The sequence below is a fragment of the Schistocerca nitens genome, chromosome 6, assembly GCF_023898315.1.
Source record: "Schistocerca nitens isolate TAMUIC-IGC-003100 chromosome 6, iqSchNite1.1, whole genome shotgun sequence".
NCBI lineage: Eukaryota > Metazoa > Arthropoda > Insecta > Orthoptera > Acrididae > Schistocerca > Schistocerca nitens.
Window position 1 is genome coordinate 717,207,095 of NC_064619.1, and position 21,100 is coordinate 717,228,194.

The 21,100-nt window shown below is 42.3% G+C and overlaps 1 protein-coding gene across 1 annotated transcript in view; it reads left to right on the forward strand.

Moving 5' to 3' along the window:
- LOC126263155 (junctophilin-1) overlaps positions 1-21,100 on the forward strand; it is a 948,615-nt gene that overhangs the window by 600,438 nt on the left and 327,077 nt on the right. The window contains exon 3 of the mRNA XM_049960189.1: positions 533-834. Within this exon, the coding sequence (XP_049816146.1) occupies positions 533-834 (302 nt within the window). The remainder of the gene's footprint in view (positions 1-532; positions 835-21,100) is intronic.

The window sequence follows — 21,100 nt, forward strand, 5'->3', positions numbered from 1 at the left end:
GATGTTATCCACAAGGTCATTTATGTATATTGTGAATAGCAACGGTCCTACGACGCTCCCCTGCGGCACACCTAAAATAACTTTTACTTCGGAAGACTTCTCTCCATTGAGAATGACATGCTGCGTTCTGTTATCTAGGAACTCTTCAATCCAATCACACAATTGGTCTGATAGTCCATATGCTCTTACTTTGTTCATTAAACGGCTGATCGACGTTAGAGATATAGGTCTATAGTTCTACACATCTGTTCGACGTCCCTTCTTGAAAACGGGGGTGACCTGTGCCCCTTTCAAATCATTTGGAACGCTACGCTCTTCTGGAGACGTACGGTACACCGCTGCAAGAAGGGGGGCAAGTTCGTTCGCATACTCTGTGTAAAATCGAACTGGTATCCCATCAGGTCCAGCGGCCTTTCCTCTTTTGAGGTGACGATTAAAACTTTATGACTATGTTCGGTGTGTGTGTGGATAAGCGACCACTGGTGGCGCCGTTGCACCGCGTGTGCTGACGAGCGGTGTGTTTTTCCGGCAGGCACGTACCAGGGGCAGTGGCTGCGCGGCATGCGCCACGGCTACGGGGTGCGCGCGTCGGCGCCGTTCGGCCTGGCGTCGCACTACCGGCCGGGCTCCCGCGCCGTGCGCGCCTCCATGACGTCGCTGCGCTCGTCGGAGCCGGCGGCGGCCGACGTGGCGGCGGCGGCGGCGGCGGAGCGCGACCGTCGCCTCGACGATTCGCGCGGAGGCTTCGTGCTGAAGGCGCGCTCCGACGACCAGCCGGCGCGCCGCGGCTCGCTCACCGACAAGTCCTCCAAGGGCCTGCGCAAGGTCATCTCGGTAAGCGGCTCTGCTCACACTGACCAATAGAGGGAGACAAAGGTCCGTACGTCACCTGATAAAAAATAATTCCTCTGTAACCTGAAAATGACAACTAGGTGTCACAAGACGGTGGGAGCATTGTGTTGTCGGTAGAGAAGCAGTTAGCAGCAGCAGAGCGGGTTGTTCAGAAGAACTCACTGACTTCGACGATCATAAACTAAAGACACAAAGGAAGACATTAGCTGCCGATGGGCATTGATTTATAACAATGAGGCAAGCTGAAAATTTGTGCCGGACCGGGCTTCGAACCCGGGTCTCCTGCTTATTAAGCAGATGTGCAGACTAGTACGCCATCCTGACACAGTGGTTACCACAACCGTACAGACTACTCTAGCACGCTTACCGTTAAACCAAAATTCTCAGCTTATACCACACTGTAGCGACGAAGTGCCTCTGCCCGTTAGTCTCATTCCTTGTCGCATCTCGCCGATTCTCGTAACAGCTCGAGCTTGGTGTGCATCTTCACTGAAGGGATCATTGGCCGTCATCGCCTTAATTACATGTTATATCTGTCCTCTGGAACACCTCCTACAGAACATACACCATTCTGATCATGCAGCCACTATGCATCAAGACACACAGGAAAGATGCCGCGGGTAGTGATGCTAATGTGCAGAGGCACTACATCTGTAGTGTGTCGTATGAGTTGAAAATTCGGATCTGACAAGAGGCATGCTTGGGTAGTCCATACGGTTGTCGTAACCACAGCGTCCAGATGGCACACAGCAGTCAGCGCATCTACCAAGTAAGCAGGAGACCTGATTTCGAATCCCAGTCCAGCACACATTTTCGACTATCACTATTAATAAAAATCGGTGCCCACTGGTCCTTTATGTTTTGATTCGTAATAGCTGCAGTATCAAAATTGTGTCTGTTCTTTCAGTCATGTCCGAAAGAGCACACACAACATAGATATAATGTATATATAATTCAGGAGATGACAGCCAGTGATCCCTTCAGTGCAGATGCACACCAAGCTCGTAAGCTCATGGGAATCGGCGAGATGCCGCGAGTAATGACGCTAATGAGCAGAGGCACTACATCAGCAGTGTGTGGTGTAAGTTGAGATTTGGATCCGATGGGAGGTGAGCAACCGTGTGGTTGTGACGACGACTGTGTTCAGATAGCATAGAGGTCAGCGCATCTGACAAGTGAGCAGGAGACCCAGATTTGAATCCTGATTCGTGACAATCCGAAAGAACATTCACCACATATAGAACATGGTCTAGTCACTAGATGTTACCCAAATAAGAATAAGAATAAGAAATCCATCAGGGGCTTTTCACCCCGTATATGGCTGCCCAAGTCGACTGTTTGTGATCTGATTGTGACGTGGCCATGAGAAGGAACAACTGCAACTCTACCTGGATCTCGCAGATGTCGTGTACTGGCACACAGCGACCTTTGAGCATTGTGGAGATAGAAAATCGCTTGAAATCAGTGGAAGGTTTTCAAAGTGCTACCAGCAATCCAGCTACCACAACGACTGTCACATCTGGAGATAAAAAAGAATGGGGTACAATGGTCGAACAGTTCCTCTGAAGGATGTAAACACTTTACTGTGTATTCCGTACGATAGAGGAACAATTTGGAGAGGATTACTATATGAGCATTACAACGCAACCTGTCGTAAGACGACATCCGTGAGGCAGTGGTTCGTTGAGAATAACATTCGTGAAATTGACCTGAACCTAATGGAACACCTTTGGTATGAGTTAATAAGTCGACTTCGCTCCAGTCCTCGGTGTCTGACATTAGAACCTTCTCTGGTTACGGCTCTTGGGCAAGAAAAGGCCTGTCCGCAGCTCGTGGTCTCGCGGTAGCGTTCTCGCTTCCCGAGCACGGGGTCCCGGGTTCGATTCCCGGCGGGGTCAGGGATTTTCTCTGCCTCGTGATGACTGGGTGTTGTGTGTTGTCCTTAGGTTAGTTAGGTTTAAGTAGTTCTAAGTTCTAGGGGACTGATGACCATAGCTGTTAAGTCCCATAGTGCTCAGAGCCATTTGAACCATTTTTTGAAGAAAAGGCCACCATCCCTCCACACACATTCAGACAACTCATTGATAGTCTTTGCTATATGGATCAAGCCGTCATAAAGCCGAAGGGTGGACATACCCCGTATTAATGTCCACTAATGCTTATTAAATGACTGAAAGTAAGGTAAATTAGAATGTTAGTGGTGCTTTTTTTTATTGCGGAATTCTAGTGCGAGTCGTTTAAGAGATATCGTATTTTGAAAAGTTCCCACACCGACACTAGTCCAAAACCTGTGGTAGCACACACTAAAGAACAACATAAGTAATACACTAGTTATGTAGATTCTGATCAGTAACGAGACAACTGACCATCACAAATTGTGTTCAAAATGACCACCGGCAGCGTAAATACACGCTTCCAGATTGGTATGGAACGATGGCTGAATACGTGCTAGCATTTCAGCGGAGATGTCAGAGCAGGACGCAGTTTTACGTGGTTGCACATGACCGGGTGTGGTTGGTATGTCCTTTGTAGACAGTGTCTTTTAGCTTTCTCCACAGGAAAAAGTCTACAGGCGTGTCAATCCCGGCCAAGGTACAGGTCCTCTACGTCCAATCCAAGCTTTGGAAACAATTCGTGAAGTACTTCGTGCGCTGTGGGCTGGACAGTCATCATTTTGGTGTGATTGGGTCCTCCTAGTCTGCACAGGAACGTTTTCTAGCATCCGTGGATTGTGCCCTGTTAGGTGGCTACGATACGTGTGCGCGTTCGGTATTCCGTCTATGGAAAACGGGCGTATGAGCTGATGGTTCTCTGTCCCATACCGCACGTTTACACTACATGCATGCCAACGTTCCACCTGACGAAGCCAATGGGCGTTGTCAACAGACCAACAGTGCATGGTTCTGTGGTATACCTGGCCTTGAGTAGTGAATGCCGCTTCCTCATTAATTCTCAAATCCTGATGGAGAGAGATGTGATACGAACGGAACCTATGTCGATGGAGAGTGCGTAGAACACTTGTCTGACTCATACCTTCCTCGCGCGATTGATCGGGAGCTAACGTGTGAATCAACTGCAACAGCAGCAAGAACATTTTTTCCCTTCTTCTGTTGTGATTTGTTCCCTTCTGTTACGTTGTCTAGGTATTACACTACCACTTTGACGTAAAGGTATCTTTTTTTTTTTTTCTTTATTGGATTTCAATTCCCCCATCCCCCGAGGGGGGGGGGGGGGTAGGCTGGCAGCAGCGTAATATGCTGCTCTACAGCCTACAGAAAAGTTAAAGAAACACAATAAGAATAGAAACAAACAAGAAAAACAGCCCATAAAACGGTGACACTGTAAAAAACTGTAAAATGGTAGTACGTTGGAATTTAAAATATAAAAACACTGCGGTGACGGTGCGGATGAAGACACACAAGAAGTAGACACGCACAATTTAAAAACACGGCGACAGTCTGGTTTCTGTTCGCACAACATAAAAAAACACAACTAGCGACAGTATGGGGGCTGTTTGTAACACTGACAGTGGACGCACAACACTCACTTATAACAGTACTATACAGGTGACACAGCGGCAGGTGGGGGGGGGGGGAGGAGAGGTACCGGGCCTTTGAGGGGGAAAAAGGGGAGAGGAAAGGAAAAGAATAAAGGGGGAGCCGATGAAGGGAGGGGACATAGAAAAGGGGTGCTGGGTGGACACGAGAAGGAGTGCGAAAGGCAGTGGAGGGGAGAGCAGAAAGGACTCAGGGGAGAGAAGGGAGGCAGAGAGGGGGTAGGCGGGGAAAAATCAGGATGGAAGGGGGGGAAGAGGGAGCCCGGGGAAAGGACAGAGGGGGAGGTCAGAATCCGAGTTGATAGGTGGGATAAATGGAGGGAGAGAGGGCATCATCCGGGTGGGGGAGTTGACGGAGGCCATCTTGGGAAAGGAGATGAAGGGTATAGAGATGGAGGGTAGGGGGGACACAACCGTGAAGGTGCGGCAGATGGGGGTTGGAGAGGAGAGGAGCAACCAGGGGATGAGGGGACTCAAGGCAATGGGAGATGTAGAGTATGCAGATCTGTTTGTGGAATAGGAGCAGATGGGGGAAAGGAATCAGGTCCTAGAGGATCCGCGTAGGGGACGGGAGGCGTGTATAGAAGGCGAGGTGTGTGCTTGGCACTCGAGGACCTGAAGGGAGGGGGGGGGCGGACGAATAACCAGGCGGGACTGACATAGCAGGGGATGGGACGGATTAAGGAATTGTAGGTGTGGAGGATTGTAGAAGGGTTCAACCCCATAAAGGTATCAGAATGATTTCCACTTATAACATTCGACTCTTTCGTTTCCGAACCAGGGACTCTTAACTCAGATTGATACATTTATCCTTTGTCCATCATCCCTGAACGTTTGTAACGACATCATGGAAACACCCTGTGTACACGAGTGACATTCAACAGGAAATGTAACACTTCTTTTCTCGGCCAATTGCAGTTGAAAAATGCAGAATTTGCTGTGTGTCGACGTGGGATATTTCCGCTTGACCTCTTTAGTTTCACGAAGTTCCCGTAGATGGCAGCGCTACACGTGAAACGTCCCCTTAGAAAATTAAACATGACTGTGCTTAAACTGACACACAATATTTTTAGCACGACGCAATCTGACTTTCAAAAATCCCTACAAAAGAATGGCCCTGACTAACATTAACCTATATGTTTCACAAATCTCTTACCTCACAAAAATCTTGGTTACTCGAACTACTGCAATACAGCCAGCGCCACTACTGCCAGCTAAATAAAAGATTCAAACTACTGAAGGCACTAACTACTGACAGGCATTGTTAGCAAATGAAAGATTTTAATAGAGAACAAACAATGTATTTACCTTAATAGTCATAATATATATAGCAGTTCATGACATCCAGTCTTACAAATTTCAAAACTCCGCCATCTCTCTCCCCACATCCACCACTGCTGGCGGCTCACCTCCAACTGCGCAACGCTACGCGCTGTTAACAGCCAACTGCCCAACACTACAATGGCAGACAACAATGCAAACTAGCCACAGACTGCACACAGCACAGCCAGTGATTTTCATACAGAGCGCTACGTAACGTTGCCAATAAGAAAACGTAAACAGCCTACTTACATAGCCCCCATGCTCCCCACAAAAAATTTTACAAATAGATTTGGGCAGTGGCCAATACAGATTTGAAAAAAATTTTCATAATGACAATAACAAAGAAATAAAATGCACACACTTATTAATACAATGTTGGTCAAAAGCTAAAATTTTCTCACAGTCCATAAAGACAGTCCTGATCATCCATCACAGTAAAATTGCAGTGTTTTTTTCAAACGCTGAGCAGTAAAATAAAATGAACACGGAAGTAGTGGATTTCCATGGAGTCTTGAAGAAGTAGTGTTGTCCTTCCAACGGAAAGACAGTGCTAACTCTCGACATGCAGACAGGTAATGGGCCACAACAGAGGAAACCCACAGCAGAGTCATTCGACGTTTTGAAGAATATTGGTAGGTAGGTCATCACAGAGCAGACCCACTATAGTCTTGGTAGAGAGTATGGTATTGGTGGGCCACCAAAGGTGCAGACTCACCGCAGTCCTTGTAGAAATAATGATATTGATGGATCATCAAAGGTGTAGACCCACTGTAGTCCTTGTAGAGATGGCCAGCAGCCATCTGCTGCGACTGTGCAGGTGCACAATCACCATCTAAGAGTCTTGCGGACAATATAGCAAGTCCATAACCACCACTTGTACACTCACAAAGTTTTTGGAATTATCCTTAGAACCAGCAATGCTGTTATCCAGTCCCTTGCTGAATTATTAACACACGTGCAAACACTAACAGCCCCTACTCCTCACATATTGTCCATATACTATGGCCAACAGAAACGTGTGCAGTGAAATGGAACTTACAAGTTAATAATGTGATGAACTGGTGTCAATTACAATTTTATAACATAAGAATACAATTGCAAAGGTACAAAATACATCATTAAAGAACATAACAATACAGATGACATTTGAAGTACAGGATTTACAAAAGAATCGAAATAACATATACATCAGTGTTACAGGAATTATGACATGAGTACATACATAAAAGATCAGAATAACTTTCGAAACATCAACTTCACACATGAGCATTAAAACAGAACAGAATAAATAATGTCTAAACATCTTTACAAAGAAAATAACATTATCAGAAAAATTCTACAACACAACTCTTATTAGCTAAACACATTAAGACAGGAAAAACACAAATTCACATAGTGTAATAACACAAAAATACAGGACAGGGTTTGTTTCAGTGTGACATTTGGTACTACAGTCCACCCCAAAACTTCATTCCATGTATCTTTCCTCTTATTTCAACATTTGTTTCCACCAAAAAAATTATATCCAAGCATGCTTTCTGTATTTATATGTTCACACATTCCTTACCTCATTATTTATTTTCCATTATATTACCTCATCATTTATTTCCAAGAAAATCATACCTAAGCCTGTTGTCCCTAAACCCTACTTTTTTGTTCATATCCTCTTTTAAGTAGATTAAAACTGAAGAAACTGCAAAAAGGTGGGAATTTAAGGAGATGGGACCTGGATCAACTGAAAGAACCAGAGGTTGTACAGAGTTTCAGGGAGAGCATAAGGGAACAATTGACAGGAATGGGGGAAAGAAATACAGTAGAAGAAGAATGGGTAGCTTTGAGGGATGAAGTAGTGAAGGCAGCAGAGGATCAAGTAGGTAAAAAGATGAGGGCTAGTAAAAATCCTTGGGTAACAGAAGAAATATTGAATTTAATTGATGAGAGGAGAAACTATAAAAATGCAGTAAATGAAGCAGGCAAAAAGGAATACAAACGTCTCAAAAATGAGATCGACAGGAAGTGCAAAATAGCTAAGCAGGGATGGCTAGAGAACAAATGTAAGGATGTAGAGGCTTATCTCACTAGGGGTAAGATAGATACTGCCTACAGGAAAATTAAAGAGACCTTTGGAGATAAGAGAACCACTTGTATGAACATCAAGAGCTCAGATGGAAACCCAGTTCTAAGCAAAGAAGGGAAAGCAGAAAGGTGGAAGGAGTATATAGAGGGTCTATACAAGGGCGATGTACTTGAGGACAATATTATGGAAATGGAAGAGGATGTAGATGAAGATGAAATGGGAGATACAATACTGCGTGAAGAGTTTGACAGAGCACTGAAAGACCTGAGTCGAAACAAGGCCCGCGGAGTAGACAACATTCCATTGGAACTACTGACGGCCTTGGGAGAGCCAGTCATGACAAAACTCTACCATCTGGTGAGCAAGATGTATAAAACAGGCGAAATACCCTCAGACTTCAAGAAGAATATAATAATTCCAATCCCAAAGAAAGCAGGTGTTGACAGATGTGAAAATTACCGAACAATCAGTTTAATAAGCCACAGCTGCAAAATACTAACACGAATTCTTTACAGACGAATGGAAAAGCTAGTAGAAGCTGACCTCGGGGAAGATCAGTTTTGATTCTGTAGAAATACTGGAACACGTGAGGCAATACTGACCTTACGACTTATCTTAGAAGAAAGATTAAGGAAAGGCAAACCTACGTTTCTAGCATTTGTAGACTTAGAGAAAGCTTTTGACAATGTTGACAGGAATACTCTCTTTCAAATTCTGAAGGTGGCAGGGGTAAAATACAGGGAGCGAAAGGCTATTTACAATTTGTACAGAAACCAGATGGCAGTTATAAGAGTCGAGGGACATGAAAGGGAAGCAGTGGTTGGGAAGGGAGTAAGACAGGGTTGTAGCCTCTCCCCAATGTTATTCAATCTGTATATTGAGCAAGCAGTAAAGGAAACAAAAGAAAAATTCGGAGTAGGTATTAAAATCCATGGAGAAGAAATAAAAACATTGAGGTTCGCCGATGACATTGTAATTCTGTCAGAGACAGCAAAGGACTTGGAAGAGCAGTTGAACGGAATGGATGTTGTCTTGAAGGGAGGATATAAGATGAACATCAACAAAAACAAAACGAGGATAATGGAATGTAGTCGAATTAAGTCGGGTGATGTTGAGGTATTAGATTAGGAAATGAGACACTTAAAGTACGTAGTAAAGGAGTTTTGCTACTTGGGAGCAAAATAACTGATGATGGTCGAAGTAGAGAGGATATAAAATGTAGACTGGCAATGGCAAGGAAAGCGTTTCTGAAGAAGAGAAATTTGTTAACATCGAGTATAGATTTAAGTGTCAAGAAGTCATTTCTGAAAGTATTTGTATGGAGTGTAGCCATGTATGGAAGTGAAACATGGACGGTAAATAGTTTGGACAAGAAGAGAATAGAAGCTTTCGAAATGTGGTGCTACAGAAGAATGCTGAAGATTAGATGGGTAGATCAAATAACTAATGAGGAAGTATTGAATAGGATTGGGGAGAAGAGAAGTTTGTGGCACAACTTGACCAGAAGAAGGGATCGGTTGGTAGGACATGTTCTGAGGCATCAAGGGATCACCAATTTAGTATTGGAGGGCAGCGTGGAGGGTAAAAATCGTAGGGGGAGATCAAGAGATGAATACACTAAGCAGATTCAGAAGGATGTAGGTTGCAGTAGGTACTGGGAGATGAAGAAGCTTGCAGAGGATAGAGTAGCATGGAGAGCTGCATCAAACCAGTCTCAGGACTGAAGACCACAACAACGACATCCTCTTTTAAATACTTTTTTGTTGAAACCATTTTCTTATAGCTTCTCAATGCATTTCTTTCCATTCATCACAACTCGTTCTCTTATATAGCCTACCCCATCTTAAGCTAACTTAAATCTACTGAGCTCAGATGCTTAACTAAGGGACGAGGTAATGCAGCAGCGCAAAACAATTAACACAAACAGCAATGATAAAAAATACAAATGGCAAAGCAAGCAGCATAAATTAGCAAAGCAAATGCAATATTACAAGTAATATAAGGCAATGCGCAGCAAACAAGAAAAATAAATTCGTAGTAAAACTGGCTTAACAGAGTAATACAAAGTGAAATTTAGTAGCACTATGCCTGGCAAACAGCAGCAGCAAATGCAATAACTTATACCTAAGCATGACAAAGTTCAAGCAGAAAAAATATTACACTAAAGATAACAATGCAGATAAGGGAAATGAGTAATCACATCTTAATGTCTATGTAATTAAAGTAGTGCACCACAACTATTTCTACAAAAGAAATTAGCAAGTACTTGAAAAGAAAATTATATATGCAGTTACTGTTATTAGTCCCTTCTTATTGTTCTTTCCATTCCAAGAGCTCCTTTTTCGAAGAATGTGGATCATAAAATAATTATTTAATAGATCTGTTGACAGAAAGTGTTCACATTAGCAAATGCATTTAATTTAATTTATAAAACCAATGCTGCAACACAGATGGAAACCAGATTTCAAATGAAATAAGCAATTACGCAAACCAAAGCATAAAAATATCATTCAATAGTCATGTGACATTTCATAAGTTAGTAGAAATTCTCTCAACTGTCGTAGAAAGACGCTTGTCGTAATCAGGTGTGCAGATGTAAGTATCTTTCCAAGTAATGAGCGTGTCGTATTTGCGATGCTTTCTACAAAGGAATGTCAATAGCGAGGATAATGGCCTTTTTTTTTCTCTCCACCTAATGGCTTTCTTTTGTCAGACGACTACATCTCAGCTGGGCGCCCAAAGCGCATTACGTCAAGGTCACTTAGCTTTCTTACTGAAATATTTACGACAGCAGTTTCCGCTACAGTGGCAGTCTCATATAAAAAATTTCACAGGTCAAGAATTTGCGTTACAAATCTGTAGAAACAAAATCCTATTGATATAACAGTGTCCAAAAAATTTTCGTCTGCATTGTAATACATTCACACATTTACATACATTTCATAACTCTTAAAGTACGGTTCTTGGTTTCCAACAACCTTTTTCACAAACCAGAGTCCCTAACCACTACTCATTATTCCTTACCTTATTCGTAGACACTTCTTCAATATTTCATCATAACAGATACGTAGCATAATCAAATAACTCATATAGCAGCAGCTTATTGATCATAAACATAACTCAGCAGCATAATACATATCGTCGTCGTAAAAATAACATCATAACACCTCAGTCAAATCTCCAAAACGTCGTAGCTTTCTGCAATAATTTCAAAACCTAAAAAAAATTCTCTGCTCATTTCAATAGTGTCATCTACCTCAAACGCACTTTAAAAATCATGATCCCATATCAAATACATCATTCAAAGCTCTCGTAGTATCAGAATGGTTCCAAAAAAATATGAACAGTTCACAAAGTACAGACAAAATACAATTTCATAAGTGTGAAATTATCCAACTGTGTAATTGCGTAAACATGTGTCACTGACGTAGTAAAAAAGACATGTTTGTCTCTCTCAGTTAAATGATCAGATAGCTGTGTAATTTATGTGTTAGAGAAATATGGTACCGAAGTGTAAAGTTGTATAAGCAAATACCATATTAGCTAGGGCTCCTTGTGCTTGCCAAACACATGATACACAAAGTAAGGGTGTACCCCCCTGAGGATTAATGTAATTAAACCCTCAGGTGTTACAGATTACAGCAATGGAATGAAATGTATCATGGAAAACTTTCTTTGTAATTTAAAAATCTTGAAAACTAAATGGTTTAAGAACAAAATTAATCTCTCAAATGTGTGTCCTGTAGCGCTAAATGTGCGTCTTGCTGTAAGATAATTCTGTGGAATTGTCGTAGTTATGGTCCTCTGTAAGCAAAGTTCTGCTGAAGTCAATGTACTTACCTCATCATAAACGAAAGTGAAATGCTTTGCGTATGGATATCTTAGTTATTACGCTTATTGCCATGATGATGAAAGTACTGTGCTGTAATGTATTGTTGTGGTACGGAAAAGGCAGTCTCATTGTAGCTATACCACAAAAGTTTCTACTAAAACATGTATTACTTTCCAGAATAATTCAGAAAAACTGTGCAGATATAAAGCAGAAACACCGCAAAAGCAACATTGTAAATTGTCACTCATTAGTAGCGTCGTGATAAAATCGTGTAGCTGTCACATAAACTAACCACTGTGTCATCTGGTATCTCGCAGAAAGTACTTTAAATCCAGAATGTATTTTCAAGTAAACCAAAATGTTGCATTAAAATCTCATTAGCAGTACTGGTAAATGTTCTAAGTATGTAAGCCTTATAGTCGTTACGTAATCGTGCAACTAACAAGCAGGAATGTACACACACAATAACACTGTGTTGTCTGTTCAATATAACAATGCACTCGTGAATACTATCTAAATATGTTCCCTTGGTTCTAGGCTGGATAGTTAACTTCAAAACATTGTTGCATGTTAACAGTTTCTAAGTGTGACAAAGAGTTCTAGTAATGTGAAGTGAAAAATTTTATGGCAAAGACTAAGTTAAAAGGCAGATTATCTCTCAGTAAATGGTTTTACACGTGAAATATGGTGTAAACTTCTACTCTTCCTGGTATGCAGAGTTTCAGTTTCAACGCAATTATCATGTGGTATACGTCGGTAAAGAATACTGGAATTTTTCTCAAGGTTAGCGTCTATGTTATTTTTCTGAAGCCCAGCCAGCGCACGTGGCTGCCTGCGGTGCGAGTCATTGTCTGTTTCTTTGTTGGCGCGCGTCGTTATTGGAATTTGGAGATCTAACTTCTACAAATTCACCTTGTCGAGAGGGGTCTGCCCTGTTTGAATCTCGCCAGTTGTGATGAAATTCAGGTCTGTCGTTATGATTATATCGTCTGTCGTCATGTCGGTAGATTCCACAGTTTCTTTCTTGTCGGTCACGTGGTGGAGAATTTCTCCCTGAATCGTAACTGCGCCCTGAACTGTTGCGTCTGAAATTATTCTGTCTCCCGTGATAATAATAGTTCTGGTGGCCATATTGTCAGTTTCTATTATTGTCTCTGTCATATTCATTACTACGGAAATGCGATCTTTCTCTGTAATTATTACTACTCTGCCAACGGTTGTCATATGGGTGGTGTCTTTTTTGGTCACGATTTGCTTTGTAAGAATAGCCTTGTCGTGTATTATTTCTGTCATCGCAGAATTGTGACAGATGTGACCTGTAATTGTTGTGCTCCTGTTTTCGCGTTCCGCGATTGTCAGTGTCAATTTCCAGTTCTTGTAACAGTCCCTGAAAAGCTTCAATGTCGTCTTTGCAACGTCCTGCTAAAATAATATGTCGTATATGTTCAGGCAATTTGATTAAGCAAATGCGGATGAGTTCTGAGGAGCTGTATGGGTTTGAAAGGTACTGATTCTAATGAAACATGTCTTCAAAATATTTCATAAAACTAGAAAATTCAGATTGTTCGAAACGTTTCATCATTATGATGCTATGTTTTACTCGGTCTTGTGTAGCTTGAGACCAATACGCTGAGAGAAAGGCATGATAAAATTCTCCTTCACTGTGGCAATCGTGAATGACCGATCGCATTCTTACAGCTGGTTCATTCTCTAAATAGCCACACAGAAATTCTAATCTGTGCTCTAATGACCAGTTGTGAGGAAAACAATGAGAGAATTGATGGAGCCACGCTTGTGGATGAATGTCGTTGTCAGAATTCTTAAATATTTTAAATTTACGTGTAGTAATGAACAGCTTATAGTCAAAGTCATCATGTCGACGAGTCGCATATCGGTCATTGTTACGTCGTTTCGGCGGTTCCATTTCAAAACTCGGTGCACCTTGCCAATTTCTTTCATAATTTTCGAAATGCGCTGTGTTATTATTTTGTGGCTGTTCCGTATTTCTATGTCCCTCTTTCCGTATTGGGGCGCGAGTGTCCTCTGAAATACGTAATTCTTGTATTATCTGTGTCAGCTGATCTTGTACTTCCCGGATTTCTCTTTGGTGTTGCGTATTAATTTGATTCTGATTTTGTTTGAATTTCCTAATTTGTTCGCACTCTTCTGTGTCATTAAAGACTACCGGTTTTGTGTCATTCAGATTATCATCTACCTTCGTAGATAAGTTAGTGAACTGATCTGAAAGTTCGGCTACTTTATCCGATAGCGAAATTATTTCCTCTGTGTGTTTTTCTGAACTAAGTTTCAGAGTGTCAATTTGTGTTGAAATCGTATCTACTGTGTCCTTTAAGTTTTCCTGAGTTTTTGCAAGTTGCGTAACCGAATCGGTAGATGCAACTGAGTCAATTTTAACTTGCAAGGTGTCGTGATTTTCATGGACAATAGTTCGCAGTTCTTTTATGGCTGCTTCGTGATTCTGTAATGCATTTTCATGAGGCGAAAAAATAGGTTGGAAATGCTCACAAATTTGTGTTTTTACGTCATTACAGACTTTTTGACATTTCGATTCGATTTTATGTAACTCAGTAGTTAAATCTTCACGTGTTTGTTCAAGTGTGGTGTCTAACTTCCGAAGATTTTGTTCGATTGTGTCTAACTTTTGAAGCTTTTGTTCCATTGTGTCTAACTGTTGCTGTATTTGTCTCTGGTGTTGTTCCATTGTGTCTAACTTTTGAAGATTTTGTTCCATTGTGTCTAACTTTTGAAGCTTTTTTCCCATTTGTTGCATTAATTGTAATAACAATGCACTGGTGTCTGAAACATGTTCCTCAGTGCTATTCGACAATGCATTTGAACCGGCAATATTCGCATTTTGAAAAGCAGGAAATGTGTCTTGACTTATTTGAGAAAACGGTGAGGACGCAAAACCTGAATCTACAGTATTTGCAGGATTGTGTCCTGTCATTTCGGATTCCTGAGGCAAGCTGTTGCCGACCTATCGATCGGTAATGCTTCCCTGTTCACTAACTGTTTCACTGCCTACACGATTATTTGCAGCCCGCTCCATTTCCCTGTGCGCAGTTACCAAATTACTACTATGAACATTAGTTAATTCATTACACGGTGGCGCTAACACACTGCTTTCGTCTTCGCTGTCATTTCTCAGTTTACTTTGGAGCCTAGTGTTACGTTTTTCACACGCCATTATTGTCACAATATTTCACACGATAACACAGAAAAGCACAATTTGAAGAGCAAAAATAAGAAAACACATTAACATAGCACTGAAAATAATATCTAGTTAATTGCAAGCGCAGCTGCGAAATATTTGGTGCAAATCTACATGCATGCCACAACAACAATGAAAGACTGCAACTACAAAGGAGATTCTCTCTACAATTCCGCACTAGCGATAAACAATAGCTACACTAATTACACAAACTACAAGAAAAAAATCAGAAGATTCCAGTGAGGTATCCTCGGCTAAGGGTCGACATATGAAACGTCCCCTTAGAAAAATTAAACATGACTGTGCTTAAACTGACACACAATATTTTTAGCGCAACGCAATCTGACTTTCAAAAATCCCTACAAAAGAATGGCCCTGACTAACATTAACCTATACGTTTCACAAATCACTTACCTCACAAAAATCTTGGTTACTTGAACTACTGCAATACAGCGAGCGCCACTACTGCCAGCTAAATAAAAGATTCAAACTACTGAAGGCACTAACTACTGACAGGCATAGTTAGCAAATGAAAGATTTTAATAGAGAACAAACAATGTATTTACCTTAATAGTCATAATATATATAGCAGTTCATGACATCCAGTCTTACAAATTTCAAAACTCCGACATTTCTCTCCCCACATCCACCACTGCTGGCGGCTCACCTCCAACTGCGCAACGCTACGCGCTGTTAACAGCCAACTGCCCAACACTACAATGGCAGACAACAATGCAAACTAGCCACAGACTGCACACAGCACAGCCAGTGATTTTCATACAGAGCGCTACGTAACGTTGCCAATAAGAAAACATAAACAGCCTACTTACACACGTAGCACTGAAAATGCCGCGTGTAACGGAGGTGCGTACACAGTGGAAAACCAGAGCACAGCAAATATTCATAGGCACTTGCGGGATGTCTGCGGAGATGTGACAGTCTGGCAGTGGACAAAAGCAGTGTGAGTCGTTGGGCGAGGCGTCTGTGATTATCGCAAAAGGTCGCGCAAACCTGTCCGATATCCCGCGTGCCGGCCTGCCGCACACAGCTGTGACTCCTGAAATGAAGAAACGACTTCAGCATGTTCTTCTCCGTAGAAATGCAAACGAACTTCTCCATGACAACGCAAGGCGTCAAACACGTCCGTGCACCCCAGAGGAGCATACGTAATTTCATTGGACTGTTCCTCCTCATCGACCGTACAGCTCGGATCTGGCACATTAAGATTTCCACCTGTTTGACCAACTGAAGGATGCACTCCGCGGGGAACAGTACTTCGTTGATGGAGAGGCTATTGACGCAGCAAGATCTTGACTGCGACGTCGAAAAGTACAGTGGCACCATGTAGGCATACAGGATCTCCCAGGATGATGGTGTAAGGCTGCCGTATTTAACGTAGATTATGTTGAAAAATAGGATTTTGCAGCTAAAAGAGTAGGGAATAATATAATGTACTGGAATGCTAAATAAAACCAACCTGCTTTCAGAAAAAAAGTGTTGGATTCAGGCGTCCATAATTTCGACGTTCTGTAGTGTCAATGGATGATGTTTCCAGACACAGATTCCTATCCCCATTTTGATCCTCAAGACACCTTCTACATCACGTCGAAGTTTGGCTGTATAAATTTGAAACACTCTGTATATTCTTAACTTCCTTTCCATATTTTGCTCTCTAACTGATTATCAAGTAATATTCCTTCCCTCGTTACTGGGTTTTTATTTTTGCTGAGAGTGTGGTTTTACCTTCCCGTTGCGCCTGACTGCGAACGATGGTGGTCATTTCGACACATGCCAAGAGCACATGACTTTCAGCACGACAACCGTTGTTGCGGCTTCCCTCGACGCGACAGCAGGGAGTGGGGGAGGTAGGGAGGCGGCGTCAGTGGTGCTCTCTGGCCACAGTGTAACACCTCATTCCTTGGCCGTCGTTATGTGCTCTTCCCCTGGCCGTTGTTTGCGACAGGGTCGGTTCTGGGGAAGGAGGGTATCTTCAGCCTGGAGCTGACAGGCCGGTCTTCCCCTAGTTCTCCTACCTGGGACGTGGCCACAACCTACAGTACATGACTTTCTTACAGGGAAAGTTATGATGAGTATTTCCAGAAAGCCTACATAGCTGTCCAAATTCCGTTCCCGTGCACGAGCATCGAATTCTGACTAGACACTGTATTGTTTTTCTCGGCGAGTGTTGCGATTAGTCAGCTTGCAGTTTTCGATAGAAAGAGGACTCGGAGCAGAATGTGGAGCTATTAGCTAGCTGAAGATGGTGTTGTATAAAATTGACTGACTTGGTTAGGCTACATCAGTGTGGTGATTATCAGCGGGAGATACTGGTGACCAGTTCGATGTGGCGTATGAACACTTGGCGGAATACACAGTCTAGTCTAGTGGCCGAATTTCACGTGCTTTTTGAATGTAGTTCAGTTGCTACAGAAACTCTGTCAGTCCAAACAGGCCGCGGAAGAACCAACAGTACCGACCGACCGACGTCATCCTCGGCAGATAGGCATCACTGGGTGCAGACAGGCTTCACAAGGGCAGAGTGTGCGCCCAGTAAACCAACAGCACTCAGCAGACCCGGACACTCCCTCGTTCTAGTGTTAGCCAAGTTCAACTGCGCTTAATTTCGGTGCTCTGGCGGGAACCAGGGTTACAACTGCGCCAAACGCGTTGTCTCAGTTGCTAGAGGGTCCTGATTATTGACATTGGAGTCGTGCGAAGATTGACACTGTCTCATGGATCAATTAGATTGATTCTACAGTTCAACAGAGAAAGGGATTAATCCTGATCCGCCAGTAAACGTTTCCAATTAAACCTGCCGTGCAGTACGTCGCTTAATTTGTCTCACGCTCTCTACATGGCTAAGAGTACGTGCACTCTGGCAGTGGACTCGAATATTACTTCGCCCGATGCAACGGAAGCACCGAACATGGAGGAAAGAAATGTTCCAAAAGCAGTGGTCTTTTTCAGACGAGTTCCGGTTCTGTATACACCATCGCAATGGACTTAGTTGTGCGTACAGGATCTGAGGACAGAAAACGTTTCCATATAGCAATCTTCTTTCTCATACGAGTCCAGCACATGTCGTAATGGCATGAAGTGTTACTGAGTGTGTACTGTCTGCCATCGGGTTCCCCTAAATGCAGGCAGCACTGCATAACAGCCACGCTATGGGGGAAACAAACCAACAGCCAAACAGGCGAAGACATCAGGTAAACACGCCGAAGATTCCAGTCGATTAATAGGAACCTTACCTTGCAGAGGTCGCCGCGACATATCCGGCCACGGATTCCTACGCCGGGTTTCTATTGGCTCCACCTCACTATATAGGCCCGGCCAGTCGAAGGCAGACCAGTCTTCGTCCGCTGCTAATGGCAATCGCTATAGCACAGTCTTCGAGAAGATATCACCGAAGCCGCTGTACTGGACCGCCGATCGAAGTACCGGTCGACCGAGAGGAACCACATCTCCGCCTAGATCGACGGGCGTCTACATCTAATGTACAGCCAGCTATTGTATTGTAGAAGAAGTTACGTTCAATAAACTGTTGGAGAATACAACAGAGTGTACAGCACGATCACTTCTGGTTCGCATAGAATTTCTAACGCGATAAGGCCGATGGCTGTGACCTGTCTTCGTGGGCTTCGTCTTTCAACAAGATAACGCAAGACCATATGTTTCCTGTGCTGTCATGACTACCTCTACACAGGGGGTGTTGGACTGTTGGCCTGACCAACACATGCCCCAGATCTCTCACACATTGAAAACATGTGATGAACAGTTGTCGGGAGACTAGCATTCCACTTTGACTGATGAATTCGGGCACAGAGTTGAAGAAACACGGAATGACGTACCCATATCTCTTATCCAAGCTCAATCAACTCTATCTCCACCCAAGTTAGAGCCATTGTTGCTGACAGATTTTGTAATATTGCATACTGAATTTTGTACACTGTTTACCTCCAAATAAATACTCTTATTGCTTCGTTGTATATTCACAGTAGCTTAAGTTTAGTTATTTTGTATCCTTCCAGGAGCTGGGATCTTTAATGGACGGCTGTGATTGTAGCTGCCTCTAGTTTCAGATTGCACTCAGAATTCTGATTAAATCTGATTGTTGCTGGCATCTTGTGACGCCTGAAATAGTCCCAGCACAAAATACGATACATTTGTTCACATTTGCTGTGTTATTTTCGAAGAGCGATAGTAGCATATTCATGGTGATCCTGGCTCATTTTGTATTTAAACGCAGAATTGAATCTTATTGATTCCACTGATGCCCAATACATGTTCTCATGTGGGTTGCCAATATACCAGGGGCAAACGCATGAGGTCACAAGCTAGGCGCCATCATGTATGATGTTACCATCATGATGTGATAAGCCACGCCGCCATGTAACGAATCGGGCGGCCACTCCCGCCGGAGGTTCGAGTCCTCCCTCGGGCATGGGTTTTTGTGTTGTCTTTAGCGTAAGTTAGTTTAAGTAGTGTGCAAGTCTATGGACCGATGACCTCAGCAGTTTGGTCCCATAGGAATTCACACACATTTGAACATTTGATAAGCCACACTTCCTTTCAATGAGTTTATCATTATCCTCGCCGCCCTACTCTCCCTGCTCCTTTCCGTTACCCTTCGCTCCCCACTCCTCCAATCAGAGCCTATCATTTTACCCATCATTAAAACGAAACAGCCAAACAGTACTTTCTATTTTAGGAGCCATTAAAACGAAACAGCGGTTCACAGTGTAGACCCAGAGCAACAATCTTGACGATGCTCAAAAGCATCTAAATGATCTGAATTGTTTGCAAAATGTTCATATGTATTTAGCCACATAATTTTGTAAAGGGTCTATCTGGCAGCATTTTCACCTTTAAAATACCACACACATGCATACATATATCAAATTGATATCTAAAATATTACTGTGGATTCTCAAAGTAAATGCCCAGAGCTACTCTCATACCTAAATTTTTACAAAGCACATGTGGCTAAAGAAATAACATCCTAAGCAGGTAGGTGACATTCTTGTTGTAAACTTAAACGAGACTATGTACCATAACGAACCTAACCAAGCCTATAACTGCACAAACATATGTTGGCTAAAATACTATGTTAAGCACGCAAGCGCATTAACAAATAGGCAGTCTGAATTACTGACAGCTATTGGAAGAATGCAATTTTTACACTATTGGTGTAAGACACGATGTAGACTCAACACAAAGTTTATGTCAATGTTATTTCGTCAGCTTGTAATGAAAACAGCTGAAGTTTTTACAGGTTTGTCAGTAATATTTCGTCTTAGGGAGCGTCAGTTTAGGGGCGAAGAAGATAATGTATCATGTTCTACACTATAAAAATATAATCGAAGATACTGATTGGAAGTTATTGCTTCTCACTGCAGTTGATTTAGGCCTACTTCCGATTATACACAGAAACAACTTCTGAGGAAAGTTACAACACTCATCAATCGGAACTATGTTGCAAAGGCTCTCAAAAACCTTATCAGACAGTATTTCCCTCAATCAACTATTAAATAACACCAAAAATTCAATCGTAATGCTCCAAAACACATTTAAAAACACACAACGTAGCCAGAGACAAAAAAATTGATCAAGCACCGTTATACAGTGGGAAGTAGGTTTTTGTGAAGTCCTTATTGTGAAGTGTTACTTAAACCGCGTATTTTCGTAATACACAAAAATACGTTCAGAACACGAAACACTTACGCCCAATAAGGCCAAAGAAGTAGTGGAACAAGGCACAAATGGAAGGTCGATATCACAGAACTAAAATCTTTGCACGAAAATAAATTAATTATCAAAATAAGTAACAATTTCAAGTGCAAAACACGCGGAACACGCACACACACACACACACACATTGGTATCGTAATACACAAGTGAAATTACTGATCTGTAATCGCAAACAAAAATTCAGACTTTGCACCAATATAAAATTGTGTTATTTCTCAAAATATATAAAAATTAACGCAAAAAGGATACATGGCATTACAATCGTAACCTAATTGTTCTACAACGCATGGTTTATATATTGGCACTACTGATAAAACTTACAGTTTAAGTAGTATTTATCGCTGACCAAAGTTGAATATCTGCACCACACTTTGCAGACACAATGGATCCTCAAATATTTCCACATGTAAACTGTCAGTATTATTTATCAAAACACACAGGGCTCTCTTATTTGCATTACTGAAAGTTATTGGTTAG